Source organism: Synchiropus splendidus, chromosome 1, assembly GCF_027744825.2.
Source record: "Synchiropus splendidus isolate RoL2022-P1 chromosome 1, RoL_Sspl_1.0, whole genome shotgun sequence".
NCBI lineage: Eukaryota > Metazoa > Chordata > Actinopteri > Syngnathiformes > Callionymidae > Synchiropus > Synchiropus splendidus.
The window spans coordinates 10245163-10258683 of record NC_071334.1 but is presented as its reverse complement, the minus strand read 5'-3'; the positions used below and the strand labels follow the sequence as shown (position 1 = coordinate 10258683).

The 13521-nt window shown below is 43.0% G+C and overlaps 3 protein-coding genes across 3 annotated transcripts; all 3 read left to right on the top strand.

The window, feature by feature from the left end:
* Positions 1-188: 188 nt before the first annotated feature.
* Positions 189-3903, top strand: LOC128752763 (hydroxylysine kinase-like). The gene is made up of 5 exons (XM_053854370.1): positions 189-211; positions 494-796; positions 1660-1802; positions 1960-2140; positions 3470-3903. The coding sequence occupies exons 1-5, from the start codon at positions 208-210 to the stop codon at positions 3901-3903; spliced, it is 1065 nt and encodes a 354-aa protein (XP_053710345.1). The 5' UTR covers positions 189-207.
* Positions 3904-4568: 665 nt separating this feature from the next.
* On the top strand, positions 4569-7493 carry LOC128752759 (hydroxylysine kinase-like). The gene is made up of 5 exons (XM_053854360.1): positions 4569-4572; positions 4863-5165; positions 6047-6189; positions 6339-6522; positions 7060-7493. The coding sequence occupies exons 1-5, from the start codon at positions 4569-4571 to the stop codon at positions 7491-7493; spliced, it is 1068 nt and encodes a 355-aa protein (XP_053710335.1).
* Positions 7494-8744: 1251 nt separating this feature from the next.
* LOC128752324 (hydroxylysine kinase-like) lies at positions 8745-12795 on the top strand. Its single transcript, XM_053853426.1, has 4 exons — positions 8745-9042; positions 9601-9743; positions 9882-10062; positions 12215-12795. Exons 1-4 carry the CDS (start codon positions 8748-8750, stop codon positions 12646-12648), a joined length of 1053 nt encoding a protein of 350 aa, XP_053709401.1. The 5' UTR covers positions 8745-8747; the 3' UTR covers positions 12649-12795.
* The last annotated feature ends 726 nt before the right edge of the window (positions 12796-13521 follow it).

Below are 13521 nucleotides of genomic sequence, written 5' to 3'. Positions count from 1 at the left end.
GCAATCAAACAGCTGCATGGGAAATAGTGGTTACCTCACTGTAACTTCATGGGCAGTTTTCTTCCCAACGTGGCGGGGAGGCAGTTCTCTCCTCCGTCAAATGGGACGAGCTGGGGGTGAAGGGCTGAGTGGATGTAGGAATGTTGTGTGACTAGTATGATCTCACACCGGCTCAGTGCTCAGTCGAGAGACGGTCAGGTCCCCACCATGGGTAAGTACTTCAACATCCTGCACTTTTTATAGGTTTATTTTGCGCTCTCTAGTGTGGAGCTCAGAAATTCATCTCTCTTCTCTTTAATTCCTGTTTTCTTCTTCGCAACATCTGGTCTAAATTTGAATGTTTATAGCCTCAGATGTTTTCTGGGTTTGTGCAGACTAGGAGACTGTATGATGTGTGTAAACTTTGCTTTCTTTCTTTGTGAAACTGTTGTTTGGGTGAAAAGTGCGCCACTAAACCCCTTACCCGCTTGATGGGGTCTCATTTTACGTCCAGAAAAAGCTGTGGATCCCAAACCAAATCTCTCCATGGAGGAGGCCAACGCTCTGGCGCACCGTCTCTATGGATTCACACCATCCCAGATGTCGTCCCTCCCCAGCTATCTGGATCAGAACTTTCTGGTGGTGAGCCCAGAGGGTTCCAAATTTGTCCTGAAGATAATGAGCGCAGAGGAGAGCAAGAAAGACGCCCATCTAGAGATCCAAAACCTCACTTTGGCCTTTCTGGGTGAGCGTGGGATTCCAGTTCAAAAGGTGCTGCCCACCACTGCTGGGACGCTCATGAGCATGGAGGAGATAGGTAACGCTTCTGTCTGGACCTCCTCCATCTTCACTGCCTCCAGGGTTTAAAACAGGCTGAAGCCTGTCACACCAGGGAAGAACCTGTTCTGTAACTCAGCTATAGTTGGACAGAAAGGTGTCGAAGGTGATTTGTACATGGCAAACGTATTATTACTTATTATATTATAATTGACAACCTCTGACTGTATTTGCTCATGTATTATTCACTTGTATTTTCGTTGGACACGTAGAGGTACAATCCTCGTGCTGTAAAATGTCTCACTGCTCATTTAAGGCAGTGTTTGGACACATTACTAAACCATATCCTGATCTTTTGCTTCTTTGAATGCTAGTGATTTTTACTTGACTTGCAGCTCCAAACCACCTGATGCACAAACCCAGTTCTCGCACAAGTGTTTTAGTAGTTATTTGTAATTCAAATTCAACGGAAGTTTCTGAAACACCCAGCAGGCTTATTTTACCTGCAGTGTGACTGGATCTAATTCCTGGATCGATACAGTGTGGTGTCCCCAACATCCATGAGTGACAGCTGGACTGCTGCTGCCCACTTGCAGAGAGTTTATGTCTGTGGGCTGTGACGTGTTTTTTGGCACTGAGTTTGATGTTCAACAATGACTTTTATATTTCTGGGAGTTGATAGTTCCCCTGAACCATCACCAGTAACAGCACTTGTTACATTCAGCATTTTTCCCTTTCTTGGTCACATCCGCATTTCCAGTTCCAGAAAACATTTTTTTGCATGTTAATCATGAAGCACTCCATTAATCGCAAATATTCATCTCATTGTAAAGACACAGTAAACATGGGGTGATAACACTGGATGAAAATGAAAACATTTTTTCTTTATTTTTTTCCCTCCAGACTGTGGCCATGGTGCTCTGACCTTCTGTGTGAGGCTGATGACCTTTCTACCTGGGAAAAGCATCTACGACTCTCAGGTCACGCTTCAGGATCTTTACCAAGTGGGCAAGTTCATCGCCTCGCTGAACCAGACTTTCCAACAGGTACTTAATTATTTTTTTTCACACTCTAAGTCCATAAAGTCTTAAATCTGTTTTAATGTTTTTCTTTGACAGACGTGCATCACATTAAATTATATATTTTTATTATTATGAAACAAAATCTATTCACTCAGCCGTCCATTCACCTTTATATTTCCAGCTCGATCTGGCCAATTCTGATGCCTTAGATCTTTCCAACGATCCCTGGAACTTGCTGAACGTAGCTAAGGTGCAAGACTTCCTGTCGGTCATGGATGGAGATCCTCTACAGGAAGTCATCTTGGGTGTCGTCAAAGCCTTTCAAGAAGACGTGCTGCCCAAAGTCGGAAGCTTCCGTAAAGGTAATCTTTTGAAATCTGTTTCTTGATCGAATACAAATCCATGTGACTCCATGAGACACTGTGGTCAGTTCATCTCGATTAGTCGCATAAAATGACGATATTGTACCTGCCACACGAAGCTTTGAATGTTGTGATAGAAACACAGAATTTCATAATCATCAGCTTCCGTACTTTTACGTCACTCTAGTGTCTTGAATCTGAGATCATAGTTTCTGTACCGTAGAAAACCACACCATTAAAAACCACACACGTTGAGTGAACAGTCGGTCGTAGAAACCACTCCCCATCTGTGAAACTTGGCCTCCTGTAGTTCCAGTTTGTCTTGCTTTGTGGTCGCACTCAGACACGAGATTTTGTTTGAAATTGTCATTTTACTGAGATTATAAAGAGTAAAAATATGTATTTATAAAATGTGTTACTTACGTTTATGACTTCATTTGTCAGTGGAATGTTGAGGTTAAATTGCAATGTGCCACAACTTCTCGAAGGTAGTGTAATGGTTGACACGTCTGGACCGAAGGCCCCAGTAAAGCTGAATTACTGTGGCAATGCAACCCAAAATAGGATGTCCACATGTCCATTGGAGCACCAGGGCCGGAGAGGTGTCGCCCGAAGTCGCTGTCAGGCCAAGCAAATGTTCGTATCGTCAGAAACACGACGGATTGGAAATGTTCAGAGCAGATTTTAGTGGTAACAGAAAAGCAAGTCATAAAGCATTTCCCCCTTTTTATGGAGACAGTAGATGGCGCTGTCATCTCAAAATGCCTTAAATTATGTCTTTGACTAGAGCAGGGGTGGGCAACCTGGTTCACAGTGGGTCGTAGTTCGGTGCAGGCTTCTGTTCCAACCAATCCAAAGGACATGTTTTCCACCAATCTGATGTCTGAAGACCATGATCTGTTCATTATCATTCTGGTGCTGCTGGTTTCAGGCCTCATGTGTCAAACTGTGTGTGCTTTTTTGACTGGAACACAAATGTGCACCACCCGGGCCCGTTCAGGACAGGTTTGCCCACTCCTGGACTCGGAGAAACCAGCTTTCAAAGTGTGTGATCTATTTGGGTTTCACTTGTAAATTAATTCAGATCGTAACTCAAAGTGATGTTGGTTGACTCAAGCTTCTTGGGCCACACCCAGCCTGCCCCGCACCTTTCAACGGTGGTTGCTGGAGGCTGGAGTCTGTCCCTGCTGCACCTCTACACCTGTGTGAGTCTGGCCACTCTGACTGAAGTAAAAAGGCAGAATAGTTGCACCCCATCGCAGAATATATGAACCGTAACGGACGGTAATCTAGGTGATACCCACCTTCTGATGTTTCTGTCTTCTACAGGGATCATTCACAACGACTTAAGTGACCAGAACATCCTTGTCACGCCGGCTCTCAATGGCCACCACAACATTTCGGGAGTCCTGGACTTTGCTCTTATGAAAACAAGCTGCATCGTGTTTGAGGTGGCCGTCTCCATCATGTACCACATGCTCAGCTACCCCAGACCCCTGGATGTTGGAGGGGCGATTCTAGCTGGCTGGCAGAGCGTCATGGTCCTCAATGAGGAGGAGAAGGATTCCTTGTATCTCCTGGTGCTGGGCCGCTTATGCCAGTCGTTGGTTTATGGTCGTGACAACGTGAAAAAACACCCCTACAATGCTGAGTATCTGCTGAGAACTGCCCAAAATGGGGAGTGGGTTCTTAAAATGCTCTGGGAACTTGGCAAGGAGGAAGTTCTGAAGAAATGGTTCTCTGACCTCACCATGTTCTCCTGAGATGGCTTTCCTGTTTGCACTTTTACTGGTGAGCACTAGAGGGAGGCAAAATTTTAATTTTGGCCCCTTTTGTGATGCAGGGGCCTCATCTTGAACAAATCCACAATTCATCTCCATCCTTCCCCCAATGCCCATGTTCAGGCGGCTCCTCACTTAGCGATGGTCTTGTGAGGCTTTATGAAACCTTGCCCTCATTTTCAGAGACCACTAGATGACACTCTCTGTTGTAAAATCTGAGGATTTAAACAACGAAACAAAACCTCACATTAAGGTTAAACTGAGAGCGCCACCTACTGGAAAGCAAAATTGTTGCATGTTTTAAGCATGAAATTCTCGTTGATCAAGTTCAGGGTACATTTTTCTTGAACTTACATTGTAAAAGTTCTACTTCAGAAGTGTCAAAGTCCCTTGTTATTATTTATTGTAATGACATTACATACATGTATGATACTGAACATAAATTAAAATATGCCCTGACAATAAATTAGAACCATCTCCGCCTCACCTGGTGCTCTGGGTACATGCCCTCTTTAGATATTATGACTCTGATGTATTGCCAAGGACGGGTGGCAACCACACAGAGGCGTTGGGAAGCAGGAACGTTGAGTCACTGGTTTTTCCGCAGAAAGACAGTGACGTCTGCTGGTGTCACTCTCCTCTCCACCATGGGTAAGTACTGTACTTACATCCTGTTTTATAGTTATACAGCTCTGCCAGTTGTGGAGTTGACTCAATATGTGTCGGCAAAATCTATTGGAAATTGTTGTTTACTGTGCTTCAATGCCTGTTTTCATCTGACCAACATATGCCTTTAATTTTAGTGTTACGAGCCTCAGGAGTTTCATGGGTGTGTGCTCACAAGTGAAACGACTGTGGCTTGTTAACTATGTAAATGTTTTCTTTCTTTGGAATACTTTCATTTGAATTAACTGGTTGATGGTGTCTCATTTTACCTCCAGAAAAAGCTGTGGATCCCAAACCAAAGCTCTCCATGGAGGAGGCCAATGCTCTGATTCGCCGTCTCTATGGAATCACACCATCCCAGATGTCGTCCCTCCCCAGCTATCTGGATCAGAACTTTCTGGTGATGAGCCCAGAGGGTTCCAAATTTGTCCTGAAGATAATGAGCGCAGAGGAGAGCAAGAATGGCGCCCATCTACAGATCCAAAACCTCACTTTGGCCTTTCTGGGTGAGCGTGGGATTCCAGTTCAAAAGGTGCTGCCCACCACTGCTGGGACGCTCATGAGCATGGAGGAGATAGGTAACGCTTCTGTCTGGACCTCCTCCGTCTTCACTGCCTCCAGGGTTTTAAAACAGGCTGAAGCCTGTCACACCAGGGAAGAACCTGTTCTGTAACTCAGCTATAGTTGGACAGAAAGGTGTCGAAGGTGATTTGTATATGTCAAACGTATTATTACTTATTATATTATATTATAATTGACAACCTCTGACTGTATTTGCTCATGTATTATTCACTTGTATTTTCATTGGACACGTAGAGGTACAATCCTCGTGCTGTAAAATGTCTCACTGCTCATTTAAGGCAGTGTTTGGACACATTACTAAACCTTCTCCTGATATTTGGCTTCTTTGAATCCGAGTGATTTTTACTTGACTTGTAGCTCCAAACCACCTGATGCACAAACCCACTTGCTCACAAGTGTTTTAGGAGTTAACGAAGCTGTAATTCAAATCCAACTGAAGTTTCTGAAACACCCAGCAGGCTTATTTTACCTGCAGTGTGACTGGATCTAATTCCTGGATCGATACAGTGTGGTGTCCCCAACATCCATGACAGTGATGTGACAGCTGGACTGCTGCTGCCCACTTGCAGAGAGTTTATGTCTGTGGGCTGTGACGTGTTTTTTTGGCACTGAGCTTGATGTTCAACAATGACTTTTTTATTTCTGGGAGTTGATAGTTCCCCTGAACCATCACCAGTAACAGCACTTGTTACATTCAGCACTTTTTCCCTTTCTTGGTCACACCTGCATTTCCAGTTCCAGAAAGCATTGTTTTGCATGTTAATCATGAAGCACTCCATTAATTGCAAATATTCATCTAATTGTAAAGACACAATAAACATGGGGTGATAACACTGGATGAAAATGAAAACATTTTTTCTTTATTTTTTCCCTCCAGACTGTGGCCATGGTGCTCTGACCTTCTGTGTGAGGCTGATGACCTTTCTACCTGGGAAAAGCATCTACGACTCTCAGGTCACGCTTCAGGATCTTTACCAAGTGGGCAAGTTCATCGCCTCGCTGAACCAGACTTTCCAACAGGTGCTTTTATTTATTTATTTAATTTCTTTTTTAAAAATATTATTGATGATAAAGTTGATCAAAGTGTTGAATCCTTTCTCAGTTTTGATGCCTCTCTTTGAAAGAAGTGCATCACAGTAGTTTAAACTCTATTAACTTTATATTTACAGCTAGATCTGCCCCAGCCTGATGCCTTACATTGCCTTTCCAATGATCGCTGGAACATGCTGAACGTAGCTAAGGTGCAAGACTTCCTGTCAGTCATGGATGGAGATCCTCTGCAGGAAGTCATTTTGAGTGTCGTCAAAGCCTTTCAAGAAGACGTGCTGCCCAAAGTTGGAAGCTTCCGTAAAGGTAATGACCTTGACAAATCTCTTTCTGGATCAAATATAAATCCGTGACGTCATGGTATCATCAATGAATGTGTGATAGAAACAGACACATTTTAGGAACAAAATATTGTTTATTTTGCATCAACACAATAATTGTAAGCTTTTGTACAACTTTACTTCACAACAAACACACACAAAAAAATACACCGTCAAAGCATGGATCTACTTTCGGGGACGGTTTGCTGTTTAATTGTCCTCCAGATGCAGATAGTTCAAGTCAGTCTGCTGTGATGCATTTTTGGCCCAAAGTTTAACAATGAACAATGTCTTTTTATTTCCCAGAGTGTTGTTAAATTCTCCCACACAGCATTTTTTTATTTTTGCGGGTCACACCCAAGTATTCAGAGCAACATTTTTTGGCTTGCTCCAACCTCTTCTAATCTCAGTGTCAGAGACATCATTCTTCATTCCTATGTTTGCCTTTATTTTGATGAGCATTTTTTCTTAAACAAAATGTTTCTACGTAATGGTTGAAAACCCAGATTTCTGTCTCCTTCAGGGGTCATTCACAACGACTTAAGTGACCAGAACATCCTTGTCACGCCGGCTCTCAATGGCCACCACAACATTTCGGGAGTCCTGGACTTTGCTCTTATGAAAACAAGCTGCATCGTATTTGAGGTGGCCGTCTCCATCATGTACCACATGCTCAGCTACCCCAGACCCCTGGATGTTGGAGGGGCGATTCTAGCTGGCTGGCAGAGCGTCATGGTCCTCAATGAGGAGGAGAAGGATTCCTTGTATCTCCTGGTGCTGGGCCGCTTATGCCAGTCGTTGGTTTATGGTCGTGACAACGTGAAAAAACACCCCTACAATGCTGAGTATCTGCTGAGAACTGCCCAAAATGGGGAGTGGCTTCTTAAAATGCTCTGGGAACTTGGCAAGGAGGAAGTTCTGAAGAAATGGCTCTCTGACCTCACCATGTTCTCCTGAGATGGCTTTCCTGTTTGCACTTTTACTGGTGAGCACTAGAGGGAGGCAAATCATTTAGCAGAGGTTTGACTCAGAACAGCTTTATTCACCAAGTCTATAAACAATATAGCAGGTGGTTGATGGTAATATTTCGATATTGACAAGTGTTTCTGGTGCCCAAAAGTACAAAACCATCAAACAAAAAACCTGAATATCTGCATTACAAGAACATGAAATACTTCACAAGGTTTTATGAAACATGTTATCACAGATATTTTGTTTCTAAGGTCTGAAATCTGCGTCTGTGTATTTTATTATCTCTTGCCATTACACTTCACTATTCACTAGTTTGTGAGGTCAGGTGCGGTTTAGAAGTAATGTTTAAGTTTGGTGAATATTGACTGTCAATTTGAAACCCTCAAAGTTGCATGTTTTTTTTCTGACTGTATGTACCTCCTGTTCTGGTCATAGACTGACATTGGTTGCCTTTTACAATAGACAGTCAACAGTTGTTGATTTGAATATTTTGTGATCATCTTTGCAAACTAAATGAGAGTACAAGTCCAATAGAATTGAGTTGATACTCTCTTTGTTGAGGTCTCAGTGAGCACACACTCAATTCACCTCAGACCTGACTGAAGGAAGGGTAGACTCCACAGCAAGAGGGAATGCAAAAACAAAACGAGAATCTGAGAGAAACACAGTCTGCACACGGTGTTCTATAAACTGGAGGGAGGTAGTTTCGTCAAAACAGAGTAGCTTGAACCGTTTTCATAATGCAAACAGAGCTATGATAAGTAAATAAATTAGAACTATCTCTCCTGCACTTGGTGCCCCGGTACATGGCAGATATCACGACTCTGCTGTGTCTTAAACGGTGGGTGGAAAACATATCGAGGCGTCTGAAGTTGGGAAGCAGGAATGTTGAGTGACTAGTATGTCCTCACATAAGAGACTGTGAAGGCTGCGGTTGTCACTCTCCTCTCCACCTTGGGTAAGTACTGTACTTGCATCCTGTTTTTATAGTTGTACAGCTCCGACAGTTGAGTTGACTCATTTTTCTTATCTTTAATGCCTCAATTAAAACCCATTTCTTTGTCAGGACAACTGCAGTGTTTATAGCCTGAGGTGCTCTTTGGGTGTGTGTTGTACTGCGGCAGGTTAACTGTTCAAATGTTGTCTTTCCTTCCTTGTGGAACAGTTATTTGAGTGAAAAGACCTTAACTAAATCCTTAAGCCGGTCGATTGTGCCTCATTTTACATCCAGAAAAATCTATGGATCCCAGACCAAAGCTCTCCATGGAGGAGGCCAACGCTCTGGTGCACCGTCTCTATGGAATCACACCATCCCAGATGTCGTCCCTCCCCAGCTATCTGGACCAGAACTTTCTGGTGGTGAGCAGAGAGGGCTCCAAATTTGTTCTGAAGGTAATGAACGCGGAGGAGAGTAAGAATGGCGCCCATCTACAGATCCAAATCTTCACCACGCTCTGTCTGGGCAAGCGTGGCATTCCAGTTCAACAGGTGCTGCCCACCACTGCCGGGACGCTCATGAGCATGGAGGAGATAGGTAACGCTTCTTTCTGGACCTCCTCCAACGTACAGCAAGTGCCGCCAGGGTTTTTGAACAGGCTGAAGCCTGCCACATCAGGAAAGTCCCTGTAGAATCGGCAGTAGTGTGACAGAACAGCGTTGAAGGCTTAGGTAGGATTTGAACATTCTGAAAGCATCGTCTTTATCTTTAGAGTCCAATAGTGACTGCCATGAATTGAATTTGTGGAAGTGAAATTGATCGTCCCCAGGGAAGTTGTATCTGGAGACGGTTAGATGGCTGTGGTCCTTTATTTGTCTGAGAAATAGTGCGGTTGAATCATAACAACAGAGTAGAAGTTTAAAAGTGGCATGAACACTGCTGTACTGTTGTACAGTACAAGTAGTTCTGAACTATTTATTTTGTATTTGAAAGAAAGTGTGTGTTGGTATGTACAGTACACATGTGTTCGGTTACTCGCTACTGCCACCTGCTGTATATTTGAGCTCATTTGAATTTGATCGCCGCAGAGATTTTAAATTTCTCCCTGGTGTCTCCTTAGTTTATTGAAAAAAAAAAAATCGTTTTGCCCTCCAGACTGTGGCCAAGGTGCTCTGACCTTCTGTGTGAGGCTGATGACCTTTCTACCTGGGAAAAGCATCTACGACTCTCAGGTCACGCTTCAGGATCTTTACCAAGTGGGCAAGTTCATCGCCTCGCTGAACCAGACTTTCCAACAGGTATGCTGACTCACTTAATCCCCTGAACTCAAAACGCATCTCTGTCTTGATACTTATCCTTTGAGGAAGTGCATCAGAACAGTTTTAATCTGTTGACTAAACCTATGTCCTAAACTCTATTAACCTTTACATTTCCAGCTGGATCTGCCCGATTCTGATGCCTTAGACTTTTCTGAAGATCCCTGGAACATGCTGAACATGGCTGCGGTGCAAGACTTCCTTACAGTGGTGGATGAAGGTCATCTACAGGAAGTCATCTTGGGTGTCATCAAAGCATTTCAACTAAATGTGATCCCCAAAATTGGAACCTTCCGGAAAGGTAATCATCTCGAGAAGTCTATTTGTGCAGTTCATGCATGCATTTGTTTCAGTGGGGCAATGGGAGCTCGATCACTGCATGTCTTACATCAGACCTGGGCAAAGTGCGGCCTGGGGGCCATATGTGGCCCGATTCCTGTATTTTTGTGGCCCGTCAGACTAAGACTATGACGAATCTCCTAATTTTTCTGCCTTCTTTTTGTTCTTACTCTTTTAAGTCGCCGCCACCAGATTTTCATTGGCCATTTTTTTCCATGTTCCTCAAAATACAAAGTAATACTGAAACTTTATTTTGAAATAAATTGCCTTTTTATCTTGAACGTCTACTCCAAAGTTGTTTTATATTCAAATTAAATGCAGATAAAATGAAATATTTTAATAGGTTTCATGACATATTTACACTTCTTAATATCCTTAGTTACATTTCATTTTTTTTAGGTTAACTCTGTCCTTGTTATAGTTTTATGTATATATTTTGGAAATTTTTCCATTATGTTTTGTAGTCATCTCTGTCTCTTTCAACAGTTACACTTACAGTTTCTAATGTGGCCCTTCAGGAAATTTAATTGCCCACCTCTGTCTTACATTGTTGGCTTTCCAGTTTGCAGTGGACACCTGAACTGTGACTTCTCTGCCATTTTTGTAAGACTCTGAAACCCTCAGTCACCACTTCATGGTAAGGTATGGGTTGACATCCGTGAACAAAAGGTCCCAATGAACCTTTGATAGTTGATAGTTAGCCTTTAATCACTGTGACAATGTATCGTGATGTCAACACGTGTGAACATCGGGAGGTGTCGTCTGTAACTGTAAGTCATTCGACCAAAAAGACGTTGAACACAAAAGCAACCGTTTGTCAATAGAAAACGGTAAAGGCAATTTCTAAACTGAGTGGAATTGGAGTGGGTGTCGTGTATTTGGGTTTGAAAATGAAGACTCTACTTCTGGAAGTTCTATGTCATAGCTGCTCCACGCTCTGACTGGGATTTGCTCTACGAGGGCTTTGGCCACTTCTGGCCTCGGAGAAAAGAAGGATATAGTTGTCACCCAGGAAGGGGCAGCCTCATGGACAAGAAAATGTATTTCTGTGACCCGTTTCCTCTCATGTAGTGAGTGAATTGTAGCCTTGTGTTGTCGCCTCCCGCTACAACACTTATTCTTGTTAGTGTGGTCTGGGCGGGTTTCATAATAGTAATGTAATAATAATAATAATACATTTATTATTATATTATTTTAATAATTTAATAATAGTAATAGTCTGAATAAAAGTGGAGAAGAGTATGTGTGACAGCCACTAACTCCAGCTGTCCAACGGTTTTGGCTGACTTCACATTTGGAGAACGGAGAACGAAGAACGGAAAGGCATAGCTTTCAAACCAATAGCAAAACCACATTACTCCCACAAAACCCAAAACTTTTGTTTATTAATAATCCTCTGATGCTAAAAAACTCAACCTGTATGTCTCCCAACATTCAATCATTCGTTATTGTTCAGGCCTGGTTTACGGTGGCTGGAGCTGTGCTTAGCTTGTTGTTACCAGAAGCAGTGGACGGTAGCAGTCTGCCCTAACAACCCGGTCTCAACCAATAAATAATAATAATAATAATAATAATAACTTAACCAATATAATGCACGTAGATATTATGAGTCTGCACTTTTTTCTGTGAATTTGTAATTGAAACAGCAGAGCGCACTCAGGAACGGGAGAGTGAATAAGAACCAAAATCGAAGTCAAACTAGTGAAATGAGTGACGAGGGTCGGAGAAGCTCAAGTAAATTGCAACAGTACGATGTTGTAGCATGTGAATGAGCCGCCATTGGAGGCCCATTCATTTTTTTGTGTTCCTCAGAACGTAAAAAAAGGCGTTTTTCGTGACCCCATGCACCATTCAATAGATTAAATACTACATGAACGAATTGCCTTGAGATCGAGCTGGCCCTAGGGAACCCCCTACAAACACAGGGAGCACAGGTAAACCTCCGCTCTGCTCCAAAGTCGCCTCCAAATGGTGAGCAAACCAGGGCCTCCTTGAGTCGGTGTGAGTTTGACGACTGATGAAAGTAGAAGACACATTAGTCTTGTCTAGTCTCGTCGAGACAAGTTTGTGATGCGATCATGTGACTTACCATCTATGGTTTCTGTCATCCTCAGGGATCATTCATAATGACTTAAATGACCGAAACATCCTTGTCACGCCGGCTCTCAATGGCCACCACAACATTTCAGGAGTCCTGGACTTTGCTGGACTCGGGAAAAGCTGCATCGTATTTGAGGTGGCCGTCTCCATCATGTACCACATGCTCAGCTACCCCAGACCCCTGGATGTTGGAGGGGCGATTCTAGCTGGCTGGCAGAGCGTCATGGTGCTCAATGAGGAGGAGAAGGATTCCTTATATCTCCTGGTGCTGGGCCGGTTATGCCAGTCGTTGGTTTATGGTCGTGACAATGCGAGAAAATACCCTGACAATGCTGAGTATCTGCTGAGAACTGCCCAAAATGGGGAGTGGGTTCTTAAAATGCTCTGGGAACTTGGCAAGGAGGAAGTTCTGAAGAAATGGTTCTCTGACCTCACCATGTTCTCCTGAGATGGCTTTCCTGTTTGCACTTTTACAGGTTGAGCACTAGAGGGAGGCAAATCTTAATCACAATATTCACAGAGTTGTGGTTTCAAGTTAACGCGTTTAAACGAGTAACTTAAAGTGTTACTCAGAACCGGATCTTCAGCCAGTGTACCGGTTATCTCTAATATATGCTGCTGGAAAAAATATGAATAGCAAACAAGGCAACATATAATAAATGTTTTTTTTTTGGTGGCAAATAAACAGCAATCAAACAAACCTTAGAGCTGCATCTTCAAGCTTTCAACTGTCACACAGATTTGTTAATGTGGTCCGGTTTTGACTTTATTTAATCTCATCATTGTGATCTTTGCTTTTTTTTTCTTCGTGAACTGAACCGTAAATGCAAACTATGTTAAACTAGTGCACTTTCTATTGCCATTTTCAGAGCACTGTTACAAGTTACATGCGTGAAGGCCCACGTAAAATAACTGAGTGACCAGGATCTGGAAACCGGCCCTTGAGGGTTCAAATGCATTTCATGGGAGATCACAGACTGGACTATCATGTGAAGAATACACACGGCATCTTCAAAAATATTCATCTGCATTTTGTTACCGTCACTGATCACATACGTCCATGCGTCCTTTACGTTACGGTATTGCTGTTCAGCAATATATCCACCGGAGCGGCCCAGAGTCAGAAGTTTATAACAACAACAAACTCGCAAAGGACTGTGGAAGAAGTATTGTTAAAGTACCTTTTGCACTAAAGACAAAAGCGCAGACAGTGTTGTAGGACGTGATGGTCAGTGACCCCGTTAAATATATCACAACTTGTACTGAACGCAGATCACGTATCTGTGTCCGGCTCTATGCGAAACGTTGCGCATAAATGGAC

What these genes read in the sequence shown, in the direction of transcription:
- LOC128752763 (XM_053854370.1), top strand. An exon ending in CATGAGCATGGAGGAGATAG is followed by an intron (nt 797 to 1,659) that starts GTAACGCTTCTG and finishes TTTTCCCTCCAG; the next exon opens with ACTGTGGCCATGGTGCTCTG. An exon ending in AGTCGGAAGCTTCCGTAAAG is followed by an intron (nt 2,141 to 3,469) that starts GTAATCTTTTGA and finishes TGTCTTCTACAG; the next exon opens with GGATCATTCACAACGACTTA.
- LOC128752759 (XM_053854360.1), top strand. An exon ending in CATGAGCATGGAGGAGATAG is followed by an intron (nt 5,166 to 6,046) that starts GTAACGCTTCTG and finishes TTTTCCCTCCAG; the next exon opens with ACTGTGGCCATGGTGCTCTG. An exon ending in TGAACCAGACTTTCCAACAG is followed by an intron (nt 6,190 to 6,338) that starts GTGCTTTTATTT and finishes TTATATTTACAG; the next exon opens with CTAGATCTGCCCCAGCCTGA.
- LOC128752324 (XM_053853426.1), top strand. Translation starts at nt 8,748, where the DNA reads ATGGATCCCAGACCAAAGCTCTCCATGGAGGAGGCCAACGCTCTGGTG. An exon ending in CATGAGCATGGAGGAGATAG is followed by an intron (nt 9,043 to 9,600) that starts GTAACGCTTCTT and finishes TTTGCCCTCCAG; the next exon opens with ACTGTGGCCAAGGTGCTCTG. An exon ending in TGAACCAGACTTTCCAACAG is followed by an intron (nt 9,744 to 9,881) that starts GTATGCTGACTC and finishes TTACATTTCCAG; the next exon opens with CTGGATCTGCCCGATTCTGA.